The sequence below is a fragment of the Suncus etruscus genome, chromosome 10, assembly GCF_024139225.1.
Source record: "Suncus etruscus isolate mSunEtr1 chromosome 10, mSunEtr1.pri.cur, whole genome shotgun sequence".
Lineage (NCBI taxonomy): Eukaryota > Metazoa > Chordata > Mammalia > Eulipotyphla > Soricidae > Suncus > Suncus etruscus.
The window spans coordinates 35,535,536-35,561,963 of NC_064857.1; the positions used below are offsets into that span (position 1 = coordinate 35,535,536).

The following is a 26,428-nucleotide window of genomic DNA, read 5'->3' on the forward strand; positions in this document are numbered from 1 at the left end:
GGCCTACCATCACCTGTAGTCATCCCAAATGATTGGCTCTTGATAATAATAGACTTTAAAGACTGCTCTTACCATATTCCTGTACATCCAGATGTAATCCCTCAGGGGATTAGCAACTCCCCAACAATGTGTCAGTTTTTCATGGATAAGATCTTGAGCCCTACTTATGAAAAGTTCCCTCAGGCGCTAATAGCTCATTACATTGATGACAGCCTGTTAGCCCTGCCTAATCAGAAAGACTTGCAAGATTTGTATTCGTTTGTTACTGTTTATAGGCTTCAAGATGAAAAAATCCAGACTATGCCACCATTCCAATATTTGGGTTTCATATTATATTGAATGTCTGTGCACCCTCAAAAGATCTCTATAAACCAGAAAAACTCAGAACTCTTAATGATTTTCAGAAACTCCTGGGGGACTTGAATTGGGTCCGCCCATCCCTTGGTATCTCAAATTCTGAGATGACTAATCTTTTTCTAACCCTGGAGGAAGACCCCACCTTGAAAAGCCCAAGATACTTGAATTCAGCAGCTCAGAAAGAATTGGATTTATTTCTTAGACAGGCCTCAAAAATCCTATCTTTTCATGTTTATTCCTGGAGAGAAGGTATATCTTTTGATATTTTCAACACCTGATTCGACAACAGCTGCTCTCACTCAACTCTTTGGGGCCTTTGGAATGGGTTTATTTACATAATAAACAAGCTTGTACTATAGTGCCCTATTTGGAACTGATTTCTGCCCTTATCATTAAAGCAAGACCCAGACATAAAAGTACTGCCAATACCTAAAAAAAGAAATTTAATCAATCCTTCCTCTCAGACCCCTCAGCCGTCTAAGGGCAGCACTTGGGTCCTCCTCAGAAGAGAGGTGGGCAAGGGGTCGGCATAACAAAAGACTCGAAGTCTTGGGTGCTGGAAAGTGGCTAAGAGCTTTGGCCTGAGCCTCTGCTACAGAGCAACTGCATTTATTTCTCTAGGTTATTTATACATTTAACAGCAGGATATTGGCAAAAAAATCAAAATACATCAATTTACAGGTTCCTTGTTCCAACATATATTTAACACATATTAGCAATTTTTTAGGCATGCTGACCTTATCAAGAGTCAGATCAAATCTTACTATTTTTAAACAATGGCACTCTGGTAATTGTCTATATTAACTATAAACCTAAGACTAATGTTTAATGTGGTTAATCTTTACTTGATTTTAGAAACCTGCCCAGCCTGAATTGTGAGCAGGATTTTTATTATATTTAATATGTTATAAATTCACCATTTTAAATCTGTGTCTGGGGGTCCAGGTTTAGGTCTCCAATCATGTACTGCTTTGGTACAAATCTTCCACAGCCTTCTTTATTTGCCTTTTTAGTAAATCCTTTTGTTCCTGTGTAAGATGAAATAAAAGAGGCAGTGCTCCTAATAATATTTCTAAAAAGAGAAATTTATAACAAGACACTTTTTCCTTCATTCAGCACTCCTCTGTTACCAGCCTCATCATACACTCCTAAATAAGGTGAGGGATCAGGTGTAGTTAATCCTATGCTAAGTGGACCATAGTCTAGTCCTATATATAGATGATTCCCATCTTTTGCCCTGTATTAGCTATAACCACCATGTGTCTTGCTTTTTCTTAGGAACATAAAATATCCTGTTTTTTTACCTGATTTATTTCTGCCTTTTTATAGGGACACTCATATGAATCTCACAGTCCTTCAAGTGTCTCCAGCTGTCAGTTTTTATGCTATGGGCTTTTCTCTTGATTCTTCTAGCAGAGACTTTCCTACTTATAACTGATTCAAAGTTATGGCTAACTGATTCTTACTATTATTATTCTTAAAAATATCAATGATAGCTTTTAAGCACAAAATATTGGTGATAGCTTTTAAGCAAAATCTCTTGATTTTCTGCTAAAGACTTCTTTTCTAAAAAATTATTCTCGGAATTTTCTGTGCGATTCGTAAAATCATTAACGTGTTCTCAAATAATTATGTTGTGGGTTTTCTATAGAACCCAGTGTGCCCAGGTTACTGTAACATGGAGTAAGAAAAACAGTCATCATTATTCCCAGAAGCAGTGCATGATGTGGAGGATAGTTTCTTACTCTGGGACAACATGTGACTGCTCCAGGAGACTAACTTCAAGAAGCTTTTGCCTCAGGTCTAAGAACATGGCTTTCACCATATCACAGACTCCACTTGAGCTGCCGTGGCATCTTTTTTGTTATTTCTTTAATTATTCCGTCATCACCAATACCTGATGCCCTGGTGTTTTATTTCAATGGATCATCATCGGGAAAGGGCAGTGTATCTGGAGCTTCACTGAAAACAATAGTTTTTACAAATTACACGTCTGTTCAACAGGTGGAACTAGTGAGTCTGATTTCATTGCTCTCCCACATAACAAGACCGTGTAACATTGTAAGTGACTCAGCTTACTTGGTTGGTCTGTTTCCTGGTATAATTACAGCCTCCCTCAATGCTAATAACCAGATAATACAGAATTTACTCAAACAATTGCAACATGTTCTCCGGAAATGTTCTGAGCCCATATTCATCACCTATATAAGAGTCCATTCAGATCTTCCAGGGACAATAGCTCAGGGGAATAAGATTTCAAATCAATTGGCAATGGCTTCATTTAAAACACCTTCTGAAGAACATACCGTTCTTCATACAAATGCTCACCGCCTATATGTGAATTATCATATTCCATAGAGACAAGCCAAGCAAATTGTAGAAGAATGTACCATTTGTGCACCTCATGTAGCTGGACCAAATCCTCAAGGGTTACAGACTAATGAACTTTGGCAAATGGACATTACTTATACTACAGACTTTCCACAAAGAACCCTATCTCCATGTGGTTGTTGACACATATGTTCAATTTTTATGGGCAATGCGTATGTCTTCACAGAGAGCTAAAGCAGTTTGTACCTTTGTACTGCAATGTTTTTCTATGATGGGAATTTCATATTATATTAAGATTAATAATGGGGCCTGAGAGATAGCATAGCTATAGGGCATTTGCCTTGCATGCAGCCGACCTGGGTGGGACCTGGTTTGAGTCCCAGCATCCCAATCTGCCTGAGGCAATTTCTGAGTGCAGAGCCAGGAATGGCCCCAGAGCGCTGCCAGATGTGGCCCAGAAACCAACCAATATTTCAATAAAAAAGACTGACAATGACCCTGCTTACACCAGTAAAAATTTTTATTTCTTTTGCAGAGTGGCAAAGTAAGCACATAACACGAATACCTTGTAATTGTTGCAGACAAGGTATAGTAGAAAGGGCATACAGGACTTTAAAAACTCAATTACTGGGGTCAGAGCAGTGGTGCTGAGCGGTAAGGTGGACAAACCACAGTTTGATCCCCCAGCGTTCCATTTGGTCCCCCAAGCCAGGAGCAATTTCTGATCACATAGCCAGGAATAACTCTCAGCATCACTGGTGTGGCCCCCTCAAAAAAATCTCAATTACTAAAATACAGAAAAAGAAGTTTGCCACCGACTGACCTTTATAATTGACTGTTTTTACATTGAAACTACCTGAATTTACCCAAGGAAGAATCTTACACAGTTGCTGACAGGTATTTTAAAGAGGGCGCTCAGATACAAGAAACAATTCATACCCTGTCTGGATTAAGAATGATGATTAGAATGATTGCTGTCTATCTCCTCACTAGAGGGAGAGGATATGCTTATGTTTCCACAGATGACAACTCTACCAAGAAATTCTGGATTCCACTTCACCTTTTCAAGAACTGGGTGCTCACAAATGAGAAAACTCAGACACCTGTGACTGCAAACCCTCCATCAGATCGAACACAAACCACTCAAGAGACTGACAGCAACAGTAAAATTGCTGAAACCTCCACAACAGGTAGCAGACATTGCACTCAAGCCTTACAGTTTGAAATTGTTAATAGTGACCAGCCCCCAAATCTCGGAGCAGAACATGAGAGAGTGGAACCTGCTCTCACTGGACTTCAAAATTTGGGAAACTCATGTTACATGAACTCAATACTGCAATGCTTATATAATATTCCAAACTTGACACAGTATTTTTATCAGGAGTATTATAAGAAGAACATTAACAGGTTAAATCCTTTGGGACATAAAGGCAAATTAGCAGAAGAATTTGGCAAGATTATCAAAACCTTGTGGGGTGGATATCTCAGATATATCAATCCCAAAGACTTTAAAATAGCTAATGGTCAAAAAATAAAATAAGATAAAATAAAATAAATAAAATAGCTAATGGTCACTTTAATGACCAGTTTGCTGGACACAATCAACAAGATACTCATAAACTCCTGATGATTTTCATAGATGGTCTACACCAGGATTTGATCAAAGTTACTAGACAAGAAAGATCTTTAAATGGAAGTGCTAATCACCCTATGAATAGTGAAAATTTAAAACAATCCGGGCAGGAACACAGTCTCATGAGTCTGTTAACTATGCTCTTTTTCCAAGGCCAGTTCAAATACATACTTCAATGCTTCACCTGCCACCAAGAATCTGAGGTTTATGAGATGTTTATTCATTTGTCTTTACCTGTTACATCTACAGATAAATGTACATTACAAGACTGTCTTAATTTATTTTTAAAGAAGAACTGAGATATGATAATAAGGTTTATACCATTTTTACAACATTAAGAGGGATTTTTTGAAAAAAGAAACAGATAGATAGATAGATAGATAGATAGATAGATAGATAGATAGATAGATAGATAGATAGATAGATAGATGGAAATGAACACCAGTACTGTTAATACATTTGAAATGCTTTTTTGTTGATGTCAAGCAAATGAAAAAAATAAAACTACAAACACATCTGATCTTCCCTTTAGAAGATTTCAATTTATCACAGTTCAGCACTGAGTTAAAAGATAAGTCTGACAGAAACTAGATTAGTAGTCATCTTGGGGAGAGGGAGCCCACTCAAACTTTTGGGGGGTGTTCTAAATATACATATTATTATGATTAAGCACCTGAATTTTAATTTTTCTAACTTCAAAAATAATAATTTTGTCTTAAAATTAATAATTTTGTTTAAGTTTGTTGTACACTTAAATTATTTAATTTTATTTTAGGTAAATCGTATTTTAACAAAACTGATTTTAAAAAATGAACGAATACTTGTGCATGCAGTACTTTGAAAGAATCTTAAAGACAAAGCCCCAAAATATTAGGCTGAATTAAGAAAAACTGTATGGGCCGGAGGTAAGGCGTTTGCCTTTCATGCAGGAGGTCATCGGTTCAAATCCCGGCACCCCATATGGTCCCCCGTGCCTGCCAGGAGCAATTTCTGAGCCTGGAGCCAGGAATAACCCCTGAGCACTGCTGGGTGTGACCCAAAAACTACAAAAAAAAAAAAAAAAAAAAAAAAGAAAGAAAAACTGTATGGCTTCATTTAACAGAGCCTAACAATAGGTCAAATTAATTAATAGTATTAGAAATTATAACAGTTGTAGCCTGTGGGGCTGGACCAGGAGAAAATTTTGTGAGGTGATTGCATTGTTTTCTATGTTGTTTGGAGAAAGTGCTATATGGGTATCCACATTAAGCAAACTCTTTATACACTCAGAATCTGTGCTGCTCATCATTTTTAAATTCTACTTTCAGGTAATTTATGAGACCACACATGCAGAATGAAGATCTAAGAGACATATATTTTGCACATAGGAAATTGTGAGTTGTGTCATGTCTGTATATTTATTTCTCTCCCAATGCTGGTGAAACAGGTATTTCTAGGGCAAAGGGTAAGAAGAATTTTGCAGCCACAGATATTGAGAAACCATATCCTCCTGAACAGACCAGTGCTCTCAACTTGTATGAAACCTTAGCCCAGTGATTTACAACATAAGTGGACAGAAAATAATAATGGGGTTTACCACGAAGAGTGTTGAGCCCAGTTAGAGAAATAACTACACTAACAACTATCATCACAGTGGTAGCGAGTGAGGGAAATAGAATGCCTGTCTCGAATACAGGAAAGGGGTGGGGAGGACTCCAGGACTTGGGGATATTGGTGGTGGTAATGTTGCAGTAGTGAAGAAGGGTGTTATTTTTTTATGGCTAAAACCCAACTACAAACATGTTTATAATTATGGTGTTTAAATAAAGATATTTAAAAAATAATAAAAAAGATAACTCTGAAAAGTACAATTTATCATCAGTTTCGAATCATTATAGTGAGCTTTATTCTGGACACTGTACATCCTATTGTAAAAATGCTTCAAGACAACGTTGGATTAAATTTGAAGTCCAGAATGTCACAGAAGTCTCCAGTACAGCAGTGAAGTCTTCAGCAGCTTATATTCTTTTTTATATTTCACAGAGACCTACAACGTCTGATTCGACTATTTCCAGCTAACTATTCCCTTTCCTTTTCAGTTTCTATTAATGTTTGATGGCCTTTTCCACAGAAAGAGCTGCAGAATGAGTTTGAAAACTCTGGATTCCCAATACAATGAACCTTGTGGTGATTTTCTAACATTTTTATATTATTCATGATTGCATTTAATTATGAATACAACATAATTATGTTTTTCTCCAGAGGTTTCCAAAAAAGGCTTCTGCATTTAATAATATTGTTCAATTTTATAATATAATAGTATATTATACTTTTCAGGGCTTTTTGTAGTCTACTAATATATCTTATTTCTTTACCCTCAGTTTGTTTTCAGGATGGAATCTAGATGCACAGTGTTAGTGAATCTATAATTTTTTTGAATCTATAATTTTTTATTTGGACTCTTTCTCAGTGTTCTTTGTCATTACTCAAAGTAGTATAAATTTACTTTTCACTATTGTTAAAAGTATTTTCCATACTCATTATGCTCATAAATTCCCATTCAAATATGTTCTTCTCGATTCTTGGAAGTTTTTGTGATTTTGAAGTAATTTTTCTACCTGACTTGCTGGCTATTCTATTTTGAAGTGCTTTAAATCATTCCAGGTGACTTTTTCATTTGTTACCTTTGGATCCCTTTCAATTTAAAATTTGGTTAACTGTGTGTGTGAGTCTGTATGTGTGTGGTGGGCACCTTATATCTGTTCATTGTATTGTCTTTTGTCCATATGTATTGTATATATAATATACAATCCTTTTTCCCTCATTTCTCTTTTAAATGATTGATGCTTTCTGCCAGAGCTAATCCTCTCTTTCCTCAGCCCATAACTTTCTTTATACAGAAACTCCCTCCTCACCTCCAGTCATCTCTGCTATAAGCTTCTGATTTGGCCTTTTGAAGAGGCCCGTGGATTTCAGAGTTCTGCTTACCAGTGACAGTTATGAATCATTTGTTCAGGCTTCTCAAGACTCCATGGATGGCTGAAAAAGCTTTCCAGATTCTTCTTTATTCCAGATCTTTTCAATTAGACTCAAAGAAGATATTCACCTCTTGTATAGATATTATGGGTGTATTTCTCTGATTTGTATATGCCTCTACTTTCTTTTTCTTATGTAATTTTAGTTCTCCCCCGTTTTTAATTTTATTTATAGGACTCTACTTTAGATAACTTTTTCTAGCATGTTTTTTTTGCTAAAACTAAGTTAATGGTTTTGTTGATTTGTCATCATTATCCCAATTGGTCTCCTTTGTATTTTGTGGCAAGATTTTTGTATGGGTGAGTTTAATTGGGAAAAATTGTAGCTACTGAAAGGAGTTTCTATTCATTAAGGATGGAACCTCAATTTTTTTCTTGAAACTGGGAGGTTCTCCACCTGAAACATCTTGTCTTGGTAAATTGACCTACTAAGTTCCCATCATTCAAAAATTGGCCCAACTCCTCTGTATCTTGTACCCTATTTTTGGATTTATCATGAATTTCTGCATGGATTCTTGCTAAGAAAAAAAGAGCTTAGAAAATCTTTTTCTTCTCCCATGCCAAAAAGGCCAGGTAACCAACAGTGTGATACTGCAGTTTAATCCCCAGTGACATTTGAGATACATCTACCTTCAGCCAGAAATGAACTCAGAACTGTGCCTTAAAATGGGCTTTTGTGCCATCCTGGTTATGACCTGAAAATAAACTTTATCTTATCTGCAAGGTGGACTTCCTTCATCACTTCCTAAGGTCTATAACTGTGGCTTACCCTGTGACTCTCAGATTGCTTCATAAAATCTTCATAATCTACCATATCCCTGATCTCTGAATTACAGCTTTGTCCTCTGGTTTACAAAGGAAGACTTTTTTTTTTTTTGAGAACTTAACAGAGTGTAATGTACTTTGGGGATTGTGAAATAATTTCTTCTAGAGCCTGTATTTGGTTCCTTGACTCATGTTGTTAGGTAAGAACACCCTGTTTTTAGGTCTAAAGTTTTTTCTTTACATTTTTCCTTTAAGCATAGTATGAGAATAATACCCAAAGATACTGTAATAGAAACAAGGGCCATGAAGAATCTTATCTCAAAGGGGATGAAGGACAGACAAGGGACCAGTATGACAATAATAATTGGAAATGATCACTCTGGACCAGAACTGGATACTGAAAAGAGGTGATGTGATATTACTTATATGATACCTTCAATAACAGTATTGAAAACCACAGTGCCTAAAAGGAAAAAGAAAAAATGACAGAAAGAGAGAGAGAGAGAGAGAGAGGTTTCTGCCATAGTGGCAGGCTGGGAAGGGAGAGGGCGAGGGCAAGGGCAAGGAGGGAACTGCTGGAAGGAAGTGTTCACTAGTGAAGGGATGGATGTTGGAACACTTACTGAAACTCAACCATCAACAACTTTGTAATTGTGTATTTCCTAATTATTCAATTTTAAAATTTTAATTGAAAACTGGTCAATATATAGAAATCGCTCCTGGCAGGCTCAGGGGACCATATGGGATGCCGGGATTTGACCCACCATCCTTCTGCATGCAAGACAAACACACTACCTCCATGCTATCTCTCCGGCCTCAACTGATCAATAATTTAACAGTTATTTTGGTTCAGAATTTGACCCAAAGTCACAGGAATTTTCTCAGAGAAAGAGTAATATCGAATTGTTTGTTGAAATTATGTTCTGTCTTAACTCTTCAAACTAAATTATTGTAATAAAGCATATTATTATTTATTGTGGCAATTTTGTTTCCTTTCTGAATTAGTATATACTAAATTCTAGAGGGGAGAGAAAGATGCTAGTCAGTCAAAGAGGGCATCTTAGTATCATTTAAATAAATGTATTCATGTAGCTTTGCTGAGCCAAGTAAAGCAGTGATTTCCACTCACAAAATGTATGGTAAACTAGTTTCAAGTACATTTATAAATGTGTTATAATTTTATTAAGTATTTTACTAAATATTATTTTTGTCAATATAATATACAAGTATATATTATATACTTTTGTCAATATATGTTGTCAACATAATATATGATAGTATGTAAGCATCCTCTAAAACTGCCAAATGGAATGTTCCAGAGTGCCATTTTTTTTTCTAGGCACTTGTATATGGCCTCACTCTATGCTCTTCCTTCTTTCAGTAAACTCATTAATTACCCAGTTACTCTGCACCTAATTCACCCTGGGGATTCCCATCATCTTGTTTTGTTTTGTTTGGGGGCCACACCTGGCGGTGCTCAGGGATCATTCCTGTCTCTGCGCTCAGAAATCACCCCTGACAGGCTCTGGGGTACCATAAGGGATGTCAGGAATCAAACCTGGGTAGGCCTCTTGCCAGGCAAACACCCTCCCTTGCTGTGCTATTTGCTCCAGCCTTTCCCATCATCTTCTATCTTCCAGAAAATCTCTTCCTGATCCCAACATGAAATAGATGTTAAATGTATTTGTATTTACATATCTTGATCGCATTTTATTTTATTTATCATTGCCTCTTCTTTGAACCCATCTTTTATTTAAGTTTAATACATTTTTAATAATAATACAGATATTCAGAAAAATGTAACAATCTTAAAGACATTTTCATAAGATAAAATTACTTTTCAATCCATTATCAAAACTTGACAAGTCCTAAGGAAAAAAATGAAAAAAAAATTCCACCAAAAGTGTTGACTACAGAAATAATAGTTATTACAATAGCAACACAATTGACATTCAATATAATTGGTCACTTTTGGGTTTTTTGGTTTTTTATTAATATCTTTATTTAAACACCTTGATTCCAAATATGACTGTAGTTGGGTTTCAGTCATGTAAAGAACACCCCCCCTTGACCAGTGCAACATTCCCATCACCAATGTCCCAAATCTCCCTCCTCCCCACCATCTTTGCAAGCACAGGCCACTCTGAGGGTCAAAGGAGAAACCGGTCCTTCCTTTCCCATTGGCGGGCTTGGTTTCCGAAAGCAGAGCCAGAGGACAGACTGCAGCGACTCCGCCAGTTCCTAGAGCGCCCCCTACTGGGAAAGCAGTCGCGGGAAGTTCGGCCAGCGGCCAACCATCGAGATGACGGGGCAGCAGCTAGAGAGGCGGAGCGGGGGGGGGGGGGAAGGAGGGATTTGTGGATGTGGGCGGGGCGAAGCTCAGCGCGGCTGCGGTGGATCTTGCAGCCATTTTAGGAGCCCATTGCGGGCGCTCCCGGAAGTTCCGTTTTCAATTTCAAGAACTTTATTGGCAACTTCCGGGGGGCACGCCGGACGCCCTGAGGCGGGGATTCCCTGCCGGACGACGACGACAACGACGACACCGCCGTCGCCTCAGTCGGAGGCGGAGCCTGGGGCGTCCCTGACGCAGTTGCGGGGTGTTCCCCGAGCCGGGCGCGGCGGCCGCGGCCATGGGCAACACCGCGAGCGAACGGGCGGGCGAGCGTGGGCACGGGCGGGCGGCGCGCGCAGAGGGCCCAGGCGCCCCGGGCCCGGCCAAGGAGCACCGCATCCTGGTGGGGAGCACCGACGACCCCGGCGTCTTCAGCCTGCCGCAGGACTCCAAGGTGAGGCCGCGGGGCTGCCAGGCGCCACCACCCCCGCGGAAAGGCACCGGCGCTGGCTGCAGCTGCGGGCGTTGGCCCTGCAGGCGGGTGCCTGCGTGGGTCTTGCAGGTTCCTGGAAGACGGGAGAGCCCTGCGGTGACAGGAGGTGCATGAACATGCAGGTGCATGTGCGGGACACACACACACACACATACACACACACACACACACACACACACACGTTTTATTCCCTTTTCTCTGCGGTGACAGTCTGTGCATGTACATGGAGGTGGATGTGGCAAGACACACTTATGTACATGGAGATGCATGTGGGAAAAAACACGCACACACTGTTCTTTCCCTTTTCTGGCCACACACACTCCTTTCCCTTTTTTGGACACAGGACACACACACACACACACACTTCTTTTCCTTTTCTGGTCAGTTCAGGATTTCAGACACACACACACACACACACACACACACACACACACACACACGCACATCCCTGCCTCTGCCCACCTTGCTGAGCTGCAGACAATTTAGTTATTCCCCAATACACACACAACACACACACACACACACACACACACACACACACACGACCCTCTCGCGCCCCCACCCACTCACTCCTGCTTTGGAGCCCCTGAGCATCCTCCTCCAACTGGGTTCTCTGTAGTTGTCTTCTTGCTCTTCTCAACTCCCATGACTCAGGACATGGTCGTGGCCATTTGTTCCTGGGGGTCACCCACGCCCTGGGAAGCCAGGGGTTGACTCTGAAATCTTTTGATAGTCTTTGCAGAATGCAGAGAACAAGTTCTGGAAGTGCAGACCTTCCCAAAGGTTCTGTCAGATCGAAGGAAATATTTAAGAGTTCTCCTCTATCCTACTGGCTTATTCACAATCTCACTATCTGTCAGAAACAGTTGTCTGCTGGAGGCCTAATTGGTTTTGTCCCACCCCACCTCCCTCCTCACCCCATGGCTTTAACGTGGAGTAAACAGTCTTCCTGCTAGTCAGCTGCATGCCTCCCGCAGAAATATGCCTTGTCATGCGTCGAAGAACTTCTTTCCAAACCCAGACTTATTAATAGTTTGCACCTTTCGGAGTCTGAGCCTAAAAAAATCATGTCAGTCACCGTGGTTTAAAACTCCATGGTAATTGAGAAGCGTTGTGTATGTTTCAAAGTTGGAAGGACACTCTGATAAGCTCTACACCATACCCCTGTGTGTGTGGGTTTATCAGCTGGATTGAAATATTGGTATCATTGTGAGCAGATTTCTTATTTTTATCGCAGTTCACTCAACCCACCAATTATTTTAAAACAAATTTTAGATGCTATATCCAATTAACCTGCCAATTTTTAAAATGTCTCCCCCAAAATGAGACATTTGCCCCCCCTCCCTTTGGTTAACAGTCGCCAGTTTATGAGGAGCTCATAAAAATAGACTCCCAACCCTATAGCCGAATCAGATTTGAGGGTTATTCTTAGACATGTTTAAGTTTCTGTGATCTAACAACAGGCCAACCAAGCAAGAGTTCATTGCTCTCAGAATATGGACACCAAGGCCCCTTCCTCATCCACTTCACCCTCAGAGTAACATGAGAGGCCCTTCATTTTCTCTTGTTTATTTAAGCTGAGTTGCTATGTGTCTCCTAGGGCAGTTCCGAGCAGTGGTGAGAGACGCAGTGTAAAGTAGATGACCTCAACCACTTTGAAAATAAAGATCAGACTCATAAGCTAGTCCTTTATTTATTAACACAATTATAGGATTTTGAGTAATATTTTTTACTTTATTTAAATACCACGATTTGTAAAGTTTTTTCTAATACAGTTACTTCTGACATTCACTGTTGTAGCACCAATCCCTCTACCAGTGTAACATTCCCTCCACCTTTGTTTTCAGTTTCCCATACACCTTACCCTCTAAAATAATTTATTTTATATTTCTTGTTACCATGAAATGGTTAGTAGAACTATCAAAAAAAATAGTTCAGTAAAAGAAAGTTTATGAAAAGTATTATATGCCACAATGGGGTTATTCAAGTCATTGTGGTCAACTGAAGATTTACAGAGTTGTTTGTTCCTAGCTGAGCCAGTGTACCTGGGAGGTTTGTCAGCTTCCAGTCTGCAGAAATTAGTCATGAAGCAGGAAATGTAGGCTAATAATATGGCAGTCGCTGTGGAGTGTGGATGCGGCTGCCGGGCTTTGGCAAGGTGGGAGAGCTCAGCCACCTCCCAAGGTTACCCCAGAATTTTCAGCCCAAAGACCTATATACTCCTGAGTTTTATCACCTTGTCTTGCATCTCTTCAGAGACTACTCATGAGACTATAGAGCTGGGCCTTTTACGTGGCAGCAGCTGCAGGATGGGAATTTTTGGGGATAATATTTTGACTTGATATTGGATAGTATTTGCCAAAATAATTCAAACTACTCTAAAGTGAAATTCGGGGGCTGGAGCAATAGTACAGCAGGTAGGGGGCTTTCCTTGCACAAGGCTGACCTGAGTTTGATACCTGGCACCCCACATGGTCCCCCAGGCACCACCAAGAGTGTTTCCTGAGTGCAGAGCCAGGTGTAACCCCAAAGCATCACCAGTGTGCCCCCTCAAGAAAGAAGGAATCAGCGAGCATTAAGGGGCAGCTAACAGCTATTTTAGACTTCCTGAATCATGTCACAACTGTCACACTATTCATTTCTCACTCTGTAGCATGACAACTGCTATAGATGAAAATCTAGGGGCCGGAGAGATAGCACAGCAGTAGGGTGTTTGCCTTGCATGCAGCCGACCGTAGTTCGAATCCTGGCATCCCATATGGTCCCCCAGCCAGGAGCTATTTCTGAGTGCATAGCTCAGTAACTCCTGAGCACCGCCTGGTGTGACCAAAACAAAAGAAAATCTAGCTATTAATATATAGCTGCTGTCTTTTCCAATAAAACTTTATTAATAAAAGCATCTGGCTCATTGACTGATAGTATGCCAACTCCTGTTCTAAAAGGCAATGATAGGAGGAAAGTAAGAAGTCAGTCTTCTCAAGAACCTGCAGCCTTCATTTGATATACCAGAACTACTTTTATTAAAGAAAGGCTGGAGGTAAGGTGCCTGCCTTACCTGCGCTAGCCTAGGAGACGGACCGCGGTTCGATCCCCCGGCGTCCCATATGGTCCCCCAAGCCAGGAGCGACTTCTGAGCGCATAGCCAGGAGTAACCCCTGCGCGTTACCGGGTGTGGCCCAAAAACCAAAAAAAAAAAAAAAAAAGAAAGGTTGTTTTAATCCAATATTCCTGAGGCTCCAGAATTTTCATCCCTATTCCTAAAATAAAACTGGTTATGATATTTCATAACTGCTTCTCATATTTTAAGAAGCCAGATCTGATTTGGGGGATGGGGTCAAGGAAGGATTGGGGTCACACCCAGCAGTGCTTAGGGCCTATATTTTTTCAAAACTAAAGAGGCACTTAGAAGAATATTAAACCTGCCTGCCTGTTCATTGACCTGGTAACTTGGAATACACTCTTTTGCTTAAAGGGAGCTCCAGAGGCATTGGCAAAGGGTGAGTGCAGTGCTGCAGACTCAGAAATCGAGCTCCAATTCAGACAGCAGCCCATAAACATAATAAGCCCTTTGCCCCTGGACATCTTGATGAGTCCTGCTAAGCCAGTTGAAATCCATCTTCAGTTGCTGCACCAAGCTTACTGATCCCTCACCATTGTCAGGCACTCCTCAGTGTTCTAGGGAGGAACTGGACCTTTGAGCAACCCCTGGGTCACAGTTGAGAAATGACCTAATGCTTCTTGCAGCTTCCTGGGGACGTATCTTGGCAGCAGGATTTGGAGGATGCAGCGAAGCCCAACCAGCAGGCCCAGCCCACTGTCATCCGCTGGTCAGAAGGTGGCAAAGAAGTCTTTATCTCTGGCTCCTTCAACAACTGGAGCGCCAAGATCCCTCTGATCAAGAGGTAAGGTTGCCTGTCTCCACTGAATCTACAGGGTCCAGGAACAGAGCATAGAAACCTGGCTGGACTATTATTCCCTTTGTTCCAGATTTATGAGACTATTTTTGGGACCAGGAGTGTTCCTATGTGTGAATTTCTTTTCTTTTTTCTTTTCTTTTTTTTTTCCCCACTCCATAGTAAGTCAAGAGATGCTTGATGCCCTGCCACAGACAGATGTGTGACAGGTGCAGCCTTAGGGGTTATGTTTATGAAAGGATTTTGGATGTAGTAAGTATTTGCAAGATGCTCAGTGCAGTTGCTCTGGCCTTTGTGGTAAGGCTAATTGTACTATGAAATTCTTGTCAGTAATGCTTTTTGAGTTATAGAACAGTTAACCGGTTATCACTGTGGCTTTTTTTTTTTTTTTTTTTTTTTTGGTTTTTGGTTTTTGAGTCACACCCGGCAGCACTCAGGGATTACTCCTGGCTCTATGCTCAGAAATCGCTCCTGGCAGGCTCAGGAGACCATATGTGGGATACATGTTATCTCTCCAGCCCCCAGTGTGGCCTTTTATGTACCTGTAACTTTTCAGAAAATGTTCAACAAAATCTGTAAAGGGTGCCTTGGAGACTTTCTATCTTATGAATCTATCTACTGTCTTATTTATACTTAAAAAGCAAAAAGTTGTTCTAAGGTAAACTATTTGGGGAGTTTTACCTCCTTGTTTTTTTCCTGATGTTGAGAACTAGTATGATATGAAAAGGCAGGCAAATACAGTTCTAGTGTCATAGAAAAAAAAAAAAGATTCAGTTTGTAATTCAGTAATTCATACATAGAGGGGCAGCAGCTTAGGGACTGGGAGGGTCCCTGCTAGGACCTTGTGACTATCTCATGGTTTTTACTTTGGCACTGTCTGCTCTTCTCATGGGAAATTGGCCTGTTAACATTTTTTTCTTCTCTAGCCATAATGACTTTGTGGCCATTTTGGACCTCCCTGAAGGAGAGCACCAGTACAAGTTCTTTGTGGACGGACAGTGGGTTCATGACCCCTCTGAGGTAAGACCTTGCTTCCTAAGGGTTCTTCCTGGTAGCAACAGTCCATGCTATCAGGATTGATAGCAGTGGTTCTCCTGCACTAGATGATTTGCCTCTTGATAAAAGATGGAGGTGCCAAACTGATCGTGTTTTGAAAGAGAATAATTGGATGAAAGAGGTAGGTTTGAAGTGAAAAGCATAAATGATTTCCTATTCACTCTTTCAGCCTGTGGTTACCAGTCAGCTTGGCACCATTAACAATCTGATCCATGTCAAAAAATCTGATTTCGAGGTGTTTGATGCTTTAAAACTAGACTCCATGGAAAGCTCGGAGACATCTTGTCGAGGTAATTCTGGAGTTTATTTTTTCTTTTTTGGTATGCTTTCCTGACCATTTATGTTCCTCTCCAAAGGTGGATTTTGTTCTTTTTTTTTTTTCTCCTCACAATATTCATTATTTTTGCTGTAAATATTTTTGTGTTTGTTTGTTTCTGAACTACACCTAGTGGCCATTCGGGTTAGTTACTCCTGGCTCTGTGCTCAGAAATCACTCCTGCTGGTGATTTCAGCCTTCTAGCCCTGTGTTGTAAACAGTTAAATGTTCTTCTCTGAGACAAAAACTAAGCAACAATAAAAATCACTGTCTAGGGTATAATCATCCAGCAACATGCACACTAACAGCACAGTGTTTGCATTTATAGCCTATGATGTTCTCTGGTTTTTATTTCATCTGTCCCTTTTAGTCACTACTAGGCTGTGGTTTTTTATTTGAACACCTGCTTCTAATGACAGTTCAGGTTCTCTTGTCTGTGATGCAGTGAGTGTCAAGAGAGGCACCTGTTTGCCCTTGCTCAGCTCCCTTGGCCTAATTCTGCTGTAGATGATTCAGTGGCAAATTCAGCACTTCCATGGGCCCTTCCAAGTATGTATGTTTCAGAAAAAGCTCCTGGCTCTGCACTCAGAAATTACTCCGGGGGGGGGGGGCGCTCAGGGGATTACATGGGGTGCCAGGGATTGAGCCTGGGTTAAGCATTAATAACTGCTAATGGGTTTCTTTGGGGCTGACAAAAAAGCTCTGCAATTATTAATGGTTAGGGCTCACAAGTTTTAAGATATTTAAAATTACTAAACTGTTCACTTGAAAAGGGTGCCTTTTATGTTGGTAACTTTTAGCTAAAAAATGAAAATATATAAGCAGGACTTAGAAGACGTTCAAAAGGCTGGGGCACGGGCTTTGTACAAGTGCAGGCTGTACATGCTGGAATGACTAGGTCCTTCCTAGCACTACATATTCCCCTTAGCATTACCATTGTGATCCCTAACCATCCTTCTTGTTTTGACCCAAATCAAAAATCAAGATGTGTATCAGACCACAGAGAAAGAAATATATAAAACCAAAGAGAACTAGCATTTTTGGCTTTAAACTTTTATATTGTAAATCATGGTTCCTAAATAAAGCTCCTGGAAGTGCTGGGGCTCAAACATGGGAGCTTATGCATCAAGAAATGCACCCTTGACTGCTGAACTATCTGTGTAGCCCTGAATCCACTACTTTGAAGTCTTTTTTTTATTTTATTTTTAATAAGAAAGTATTACCATTCTAAACTCAAACACATTCAATGCTTAGTATAGTACATCAAAGGTATATCTTGTTCTTTGCAGTAAGTTCTCTGAAAACATTATAACATAATTATAGGATACACACAAAATTAAATATATTCAGCATGATGCAACTATTCAGTACTGTATACAGTGCATTATTTATAAGACCCCACAAGGATACAATGCTTATAAATTAACATGGATTATTGTTCTCAAGTTTGTGCTATTTATACCTGTTAGTGATAGTGACCATCAACTTTTTTTAAGGTTTGGAGTCAAAGGAGCACTGTACAACAATGTTAGTGTGACAATTATCGTTTCCATGGGCCCACCGAAGTATGGGGGTCATGGAAAGGAAAAACTTTGGCCTAAGTACAAGGAGATCCTACCCCTGAAGTTTCCTGACAGAAGACCGTTACTAGGCTTCAGGCAAACCAGTTTGTCCAATCCTGGTCATTGTCTGCAGTGCCCATACAATTATATCTTTCACAGTCTCTGTTGTTGATCTCACGCCTCTGCATTAAAGGTCCTGGAATCTGTACATCCCACATTGAAGTCAGGATGGTGCGGAGCGGCATCTAATTTCAGCTCACAATTAATGAGCAATGCAGAAAGACCTGTCCAGTACGCAAGTCATTGTTGTTTAAATCTTCTCAGTGTTAAGAGAAGACTCTTTTGAGTAAATCGATGTCAGAGCAGCAGTAGGGCCTTCCCCGGTAGAGGATTGCTTCCAGGTGATGTCATAAACAAAGTTGAATATTTCATAGATGGCTTCCTTGGTTCAGGGGTGACTGGAAAATGCCCAAACCTCTGAGGCCCGAGTCAGGTCATCATGTCAGTGTTCAGGGTTTGTAAGGTTCCATTGCACCACAAGATTAGTGTTCCATTGCACCACAAGATAATGTGTTCCCATCTCTATTAGATAAGAACTTATTTGTATGAAGTCTTTTTTTTTTAATAGGTGTCAGAATGCTTAATTTATTTTTTGTTTTGTTTTGGGGCCACACCTGGTAGTACTTACAGATTTCTCCTGCCTCTGTGATCAGGAATCATTCCTGCAGGCTCAGGGGACCATATGGGATACCAGGGATTGAAACCATATCTGCCGGTGCAAGCCCTACCAGCTGTGATATCACTCCAGCCCCTACTTTGAAGTGTTTTTTAATTCTAGCCCTACAACGGAAGAGGAAAAGACCAGCTTTAGACTTTCTGAGTTGCTATAATGGAACAGTATTTTTATGATTTTCCTAAATAATGGTGATACTATTGATTAGCCTTTTGGTTAATCAATAACCAAAGGTTAAGGAGGACTGGAGAGATAGCACAGCAGGTAAGGCACTTGCCTTGCAGTTACTTTCTATTTCCACTTCCTCTGGCAATGACAGCTAACTTCATGTCCCTTTGGATTTGCCTATTTTGGACATTTTCTATAAATAGGGTCATATACTGGATGGTGTTTTGCATCTAGCTTCTTTCACTTAACACAGGTTCCAAAGTTTATTTAGCCTACCGCTCTTTCATGGGGGTGGGGAGAGGGGACTACTTAGCACCCCTCTGTAAATCTTTCTTTAACCAAATAAACAGAAAGTGACTCCCCCTTCTGCTATAGCTCCTGAGGTCATTACCGCTTGAAGGGATTAATCCAGTGCCCCAAGAGGGCGCTGTTACCCACTTTGGTAATCTGATGTAGCATGTTTTCAGGACTACAGAATATATCAGCACTTTAGGCCTTTTGTTATCCAAAAAACTCAGGACCGTTATAAAGGCAATGCATATTTATTGGGAATTCAAATTTAGGGAACACGGGTTTAGATTCAGAATCCAAGATGTACCCCAAGAATGGGCCCAGGCTTTCTTATAGAGAGAAAAGAAAGCTAAGGTTTAAGTCAAGAATGGCAAGTACAAGTAAAGCAAGAATCAAGGATGGGGCCACAGCATTTGAGTAGGTAAAAGTTCTATCTCTCCACCTTTGCAATGGGAAATTATTGTTTATGCTGGCTTCTCGGAGTGTTAGCTTTTTGGCTCAGTCCTAGAAGCAGTGGCTTCCTCTAGGCCTGGTTTAAAGCGAATGCAAAGATGTCAATTGGATGCTACTTTTGACTGCATAAATTTAGCTATGACTACACCACTTTCTTTATGCTCATTAGCAAATAGACATGTAGGTTGAGTCTACTCTATTATAAATATTGTCAGGAACATTTGTGTTCAAGTTTTTATGTGAATTTTTGTTTTCATTTCTCTTGGGGATATACCCAATATAGTTGTGTGGTTTTACTTACATTAGCTTTTTAGGAACTGCCAAACCATTCGCCAAAACATCTGCATCGTTTTATATTCATCACTTGAATTGGGAATAATAGGAAGGTTTCTATTTGTCCACATCCACCCCGACATTTGTTATTGTCTGTTTTTTTATAATAGCCATCTTTTTTTTTTAAACACCTTGATTACATACATGATTGTGTTTGGGTTTCAGTCATGTAAAGAACACCACCCATCACCAGTGCAACATTCCCATCACCAATGTCCCAAGTTTCCCTCCTCCCCACCCGACCCCCGCCTGTACTCTAAACAGGCTCTCCATTTTATAATAGCCATCTTAATGAATGTGAAGTACGAGTAATAGTTAAATGCATTTCCCTGCTACATATTTAATTTTGTTCTCAGGTTACAAAAACCATAGCATTGGACTGGAGATATTGTAAAATGGGTAGGGTATTTGCCTCGCACATGGCCCACCCGGGTTTGATCCCTGGCACCACATATGTTCTCTCAAGCCCTGTTAGAAGTGATTTCCTCAGTACAGCAGGAATAAGCCCTAAACACTTTGGATTTGGGAGGGGAAAAAAATTTTTTTTCTGAACCCAGAGGAAAAAATGCTCTTGTTTCAGCTGTTACAGCGTCAAACCCATTTTATATGCTATGTACTCTTTACAACTCTGATTAGAAACTGTTATTTTGGTGATAACAGGCACCAAACCCAGTGTACCTCACACATGCAAGGCAAGTAAGTTCTCTGTAGATGATGAGCAGGCGTCACCCCATAAGCCATGCCCCATCTCTAGCAACACCAGGAGTAACCCACGCACTGGCTGGGTATGGCCCAAACACAAACAAAACTTCTTTTTAACTGAAAACCAGTTCAAACAAACAAGCTATTTTAGATTTCATTCAAAGTGGTAAACATAAAACTGGAATGCAGGCGGGCGGTGGCGCTAGAGGTAAGGTGTCTGCCTTGCCAGCGCTAGCCTAGGACGGACCGCGGTTCGATCCCCCGGTGTCTCATATGGTCCCCCAAGCCAGGAGCGACTTCTGAGCGCATAGCCAGGAGTAACCCCTGAGCGTCAAACGGGTGTGGCCCCCCCCCAAAAAAACAAAAACAAAAACAAAAACAAAAAAAAAACTGGAATGCAGGGGCTAGAAGAATAGCACAATGGGGAGGGTGTTTGCCTTGCATGAGATGGATCAGTTTGATCCCCAGCACCCCGTGTGGTCCTCCAAGCGCCTGCCAGGAGTGATTTCTGAGAGTTTGCAAAGCCAGAAGTAGACCCTGGGCACCACTGGATATGACCCAAAACAACAAACAAAAACTGGAATGCAGTTTGACGCCTGTTTATCACACTAGCCCCACACTAACAAGCCACCTGAAATGTTTTGGGATACATCAAAATTTCCCCATGTCACCCAAGACCTATTTGGTGTCATAGCAACCAGTTTTATGTAGATGACATGCTTATTCTGTTACATTCTTGCCACAGAACCTTTATTAGGTTGTGTGCCCACTCTAGAAATTATTTAGCATAGATGAGTCCATATAATAAAATAACCACAAAATAACCAAAATTTATATCAACCAAGACTCATGAATGGCATAATCTACTTATGATACTTGTTTGACCCTTTCTCCCCAAAGACCCAGAAAAAGAAAATTCAGTGTCAGGAATTTATGTGTCCCAAGCATGAAACAGCTCTGACCACCAATCCAGGCATCAAGCTAGGAAGAACAAGACTTTGTTCCTGACTGATTATCATAGTAATACCACCAATGAGGTGTCTGTTTGCCCATTGCCAGAGGTGAAAATAAAGTGATAGTATCAGTAATCTTAGGCTTGATAATCTTGTCTTACTGATTGGGTTAAAAAACTAGTTTTTCATAATTTTTGACATTTTATAAGGGATCACCATATGCATTGTTTTATTTGATGCCTACAAAAAATAACATTGTGGAACAGAGGGCCAGGATTGCATTTACACAATAATAAGTGATATAATTCTTTGATCCCTAACCTTGGTAAAGAACTTAATGTTTCATGTCCAGTATGGCTCACGTGTAACCTTTGGCAACCTTCTAACTTAGGCCCAACAGGTAATACAGAATTCACTGTTAGCTGCTGTGTGTTGACAGGGTTTTTTTTTTTTTTTGTGTGTGTGTGTGTGTTGTTTTGTTTTGTTTTTTTTTCATGCATTTCTGCTAGCTCTCCAACATTCCCTTCTGTTTGTGTAAATATCTTCCAGACCTTTCCAGCTCACCCCCAGGGCCTTATGGGCAAGAAATGTATGTGTTTCGATCTGAGGAGAGATTCAAATCCCCACCCATCCTTCCACCTCACCTGCTCCAAGTTATTCTTAACAAGGACACTAATATTTCTGTGAGTATTCTGAGAATTATTACTGGGGCATTTGGGGATTGCTAAAACCTCTGGGCCAAACATTTTAGTGATTGCTGAGGCTGGGATCATTACAAAGGTGTGTTGAGAATATAAGTCTTTTATGTATATTAGCATAGATTTCCTAGGACTAAGTTTAGATACTAATGTCAGATTCATAGTCTTCGCAACAAATGTGGCTCAGTAGTAGAGTACAGGACTTGCTGAGGCCCTGGATTTGGTCCCAGGCACTGCAAAAAGAAAAGAAAGACATGGCATATTAGCATTCATAGTTGTCTCCTAGTCTGAATATATAAGGCCTAGAGTTTAGGATTGTTAGAGCCAATTCATGGGACTTTTATTCGTCTACTAATTAAAGATCACTTGTCATTTGAGGCTATACAAAAAATAATGTTACCATTTGTTTTTTATTTTTACATACAATTTCCAAAAAATACATTTTAAAAAAAGTTATTGTTGGGGTCGGGTAGGTGGCGCTGGAGGTAAGGTGTCTGCCTTGCAAGCGCTAGCCAAGGAAGGACCGCGGTTCGATCCCCCGGCGTCCCATATGGTCCCCCCAAGCCAGGGGCGATTTCTGAGCACATAGCCAGGAGTAACCCCTGAGCGTCAAACAGGTGTGGCCCAAATACCAAAAAAAAAAAAAAAAAAAAAAGTTATTGTTGCCTCTTCATATTTTCTGTGTGTGTTGTGGGCAAGTTTGTTTTTTTGGTGGGGAGGGGTCACACCCGGCAGCGCTCAGGGGTTACTCTTGGATCTATGCTCAGAAATCACCCCTGGCAGGCAAGGGGGACCATCCTGCTTGAAAGCAAACGCCTTACCTCCATGTTATCTCTCCAGCCCCTGGGCAAGTTTTTTGTTTGAACTCTTATTAGGAAGATTAATAGATGTGAGGCTTGGTGCCTCTGCCCTTGAGTTAGAAATGCTAATTCTCTATAATGAGAATGTAATTATGATTTAATGGTTTTAATATTGATTTGATGATTTTGACCTATTTAATGATTTTTTTTCTTAGTGTGACCCAGCTCTACTCCCTGAACCCAATCATGTTATGCTGAACCATCTCTATGCATTGTCCATTAAGGTGAGTGCCAGGCGTTCCCCTCATATTGCTCCCCAAAATGGAGGGGAGGGAACTAACCCAGCTGCTCCACCACTTATTCGGCTACACACAACTTTTACCCTTTCCTCTTCCAACTGGCTCTGACCCAGGTCAGAGTCCTGATCTTCATGACTTAGCTTGGCCTTGACCCATTTCTGGTGTTCTCAGATTGTGCAGGCTGTTTGCGATCAGTCCCTTGGATTGAGGATCTTACCCAGGAAAATGCTATGGTCCACTTGGTTCAAGGGAAGAGGGTTGTTCCAAAGTCACTTGTTGGTTAGCAGCATTGTGTGGGCTCTTCTCTGAGATTGAGGTGCAGCGGGGTCTAGTCTGACACTTCAAAGTGGTTTTCCAAGAGACCACTTCTATATCTTTTTTAAGACTTCCTTATAGGGACTGGAGTGATAGCACAGTGGTAGGGCATTTGCCTTGCACACAGCCAACCTGGGACGGACCTTGGTTCAATTTCTGCCATCCCGAATGGTCCCCCAAACCTGCCAGGATGATTTCTGAGCACAGAGGCAAGAGCAACTCCTGAGCACTGCCAGGTGTGGCACCAAAAAAAAAATAACAAGAGGGAGAGAGAGAAACACTTTTTTTCTGTTTGTTTGTTTGTTTGTTTTTGTTTTTTTTTGGGACATACTCGCTGGCACACAAGGGTTACTCATGACTCTTCACTCAAAAATCACCCCCTGGCAGGCTCGGGGGACCATATGGGATGCCAGGATTTAAACCAGTGTCTGTCCTGTCTTGGCCGTGTGCAAGGCAAATGCCCTGCTGCTGTACTTATCACTCCAGCCCCCGAGAGAGACTTTTAGAGGAGCTGGTAAGATAGTACAGTGGGTAAAACGCTTGAATTGATCCACGCTTGATGCCCAACATCCCATATAATCCTCCAAGCACTTCCAGGAGTGACCAGACCCCTGAGCACTGCCAGGGTTACCAAAACAAAACAAAATATTTCCTTTTAGAAATAGAAGTCAGGGACAATAGGTAGGTAGGTAGTTAGTTTGAAGTAGGGAAAGGAGTATGATAGTAGGAGGCTAATAACTCTTCCATGTGTCATGTTGTAGTTCTGTGTCAGGTATTCTCCTTCATTGTTAGAGCCTTTTCAGGTAGCTCATCTCATTCATAATAGCAAGGGGAGAAATGAAATGACAAAGCCATTGTGTAGATTCCCCAGGCTTGCAGAGAGTCATAGAGCCAAGGTTGGAAGTTGGGCTGATCTGACTTTCAAACCAGCTGCCTTTTTCTGTATCAAACCATCTCAGCCAAGAGTGAGTGAGGGCTGGAGAAATAGCACAGCAGTCGGGCCTTTGCCTTGCATGCAGCTGAACCAGGATGGACCCAGGTTCAATTCTCGATATACCATATGGTCCTCCGAGCCTACAATAAGGATTTCTAAGCGCAGGGCCAGGAGTAACCTCAGAGCGCAGCCGAGTGTAATCCAAAAACAAACAAACAAATAAAGAATGAGTTACTGTGGGGCTCTTGTTACTGTGGAGCGATAGCACAGTGGGTAGGATGTTTGCCTTGTATGTGACTAACCCAGATTTGATCCCTGGCATCCCATATGATCCCATGAACCTGTCCAGAGTAATTTCTGAGCACAGACCTAGGAGTAACTCCTGAGCACTACTGGGTGTGCCCCCCCTCCCCAAAAAATGAGTGGCTGTGGAGTCCCAGTCAGTACATGGAAGGAGCTGACTGAACTAACGGGATGTTGTATCTCCCTATAGGACAGCGTGATGGTGCTGAGCGCAACTCATCGCTACAAGAAGAAATATGTCACGACTCTGCTGTACAAGCCCATCTGAAGGGGCCCTGGCCTGCCTCCCGGGACTCCGGGCAAGCATCCTCCTGGCCTTTCTGAACCATACCGGTCTCTGCTGAGACTGGAAGGCTGATGCGCTTTGAGGCTGGCGTGTTTCAGAGCCTCTGAGTAGTGTGCTCCGCTTTTGCACTTGGTTGCAGATGAGAGCTTTGAGTTTCTGGAATTCATTTTAAGAAAAAAAAATATTTTTACATATGAGAGGAAGGTCAATGGAAGCCTCCTAGCTAGATGTATTCTCTCTGCCTGTGGGGAGTCCCAGGATCATTTTGAGGGAGCTGCTATAAGTTTTTTATTTCATCTATTTTAGATGAAGTGCAAAAAAAAAAAAAAAAAAAATCCCAGGATCCTTGCAGGTGGAGCCTAGCACAGCCTTCTTGGACTCTTGCCAGCTGCCCTGCTCACAGCTGCTGCCATGTGGAGGCAGCCGTTCTCACATGGGTTCACGGACCCTTTTTTCCCAGAGTGTGGAATGGTTTGTGTTTCTTTCAGCAAATGTCATAGCTCACAAGGACCCTTTTCCTTTCCCGTTCTTGTTTTGAGAGCTTTCATATCCCTCCTTGGCTTACTCTGGCCCACCTTAGGGGGAAGTGAGTGAGCCCTTCCTTCCCTTCCCAGTGCTGAGTGGAACCAGACCGGGCCCCTTCCGCCTGGCACATGCTCAGACCACTTACTGGGTCACCACTTCCGTAACCCTTCTGAGAAAAACAGCTGAGCCTTCAGAGAGGCAGAAGATGCACTTTTCTATTCATGGGCTGCTACGGCACCAGCTTGACTGGCACCTTCTCACAGATGTGCCTCCTCACTCGGCTCTCCTGTCACAGAGTCTGTTGCAATGAGGCAGGCATGGAAGCAAGGGGAGCTTCACCCCTCATCCTTGAGAAAATGTGATATGCCTCACTTTATTGATCCAGAAAAGATGTGTAAAGATGCTTTTTCACTCATCTTTATGGGTAGCAGAAGTTCAAACTCTTGCTCCCCAAATGTTCTTCGCTTTTCTTCTCTGGTTAAGCCCTCTACAGTCTTACCTTAACATGGCCAAGCCAAGTCTGCTCCAAATGTACATTTCATTGAGACATTTAGAGGGTTCCCTCTAATCTAGAAGCAACGAGATAGCCCTCTGGTATCCCAGCCATGACAGTTATTGCTTCCGGGCACCACATGACAGATTTATTGTGTGCTTCTGACTTCATTTTTAAAATGTTTGATAATGAAAAGGGTTCAGTGGCTTTAGTCCATTTTGGAATTCAGAGAGAAAAACATCCCATCCCATCCCAACCCACCCTCCCCGAAGTATCTCTGGCTCTTCCATTACAGATCCATACAAGCCAGACATTCAGCCCTGCAGGAGACCAAACTCGATTCTTGAGAGACTCCTTGAGTGCCCGGCT

At 41.3% G+C, this 26,428-nt stretch overlaps 1 protein-coding gene and 1 pseudogene across 1 annotated transcript; one reads left to right on the top strand and one right to left on the bottom strand.

Annotated features, from left to right (window-relative positions):
• Positions 1-10,639: 10,639 nt before the first annotated feature.
• On the top strand, positions 10,640-26,076 carry PRKAB2 (protein kinase AMP-activated non-catalytic subunit beta 2). Its single transcript, XM_049782332.1, has 7 exons — positions 10,640-10,886; positions 14,670-14,827; positions 15,766-15,859; positions 16,065-16,185; positions 21,956-22,089; positions 23,120-23,188; positions 24,946-26,076. Exons 1-7 carry the CDS (start codon positions 10,731-10,733, stop codon positions 25,021-25,023), a joined length of 810 nt encoding a protein of 269 aa, XP_049638289.1. The 5' UTR covers positions 10,640-10,730; the 3' UTR covers positions 25,024-26,076.
• Positions 21,385-21,512, bottom strand: LOC126021263 (uncharacterized; annotated as a pseudogene).
• Positions 26,077-26,428: the final 352 nt, after the last annotated feature.

Bases quoted from the DNA above. Each gene is read 5' to 3' on its own strand.
- PRKAB2 (XM_049782332.1), top strand. From the start codon at position 10,731: ATGGGCAACACCGCGAGCGAACGGGCGGGCGAGCGTGGGCACGGGCGG. The intron at 14,828-15,765 runs GTAAGGTTGCCT...TTTCTTCTCTAG, and splicing joins AAGATCCCTCTGATCAAGAG to CCATAATGACTTTGTGGCCA. The intron at 16,186-21,955 runs GTAATTCTGGAG...AATATCTTCCAG, and splicing joins CTCGGAGACATCTTGTCGAG to ACCTTTCCAGCTCACCCCCA.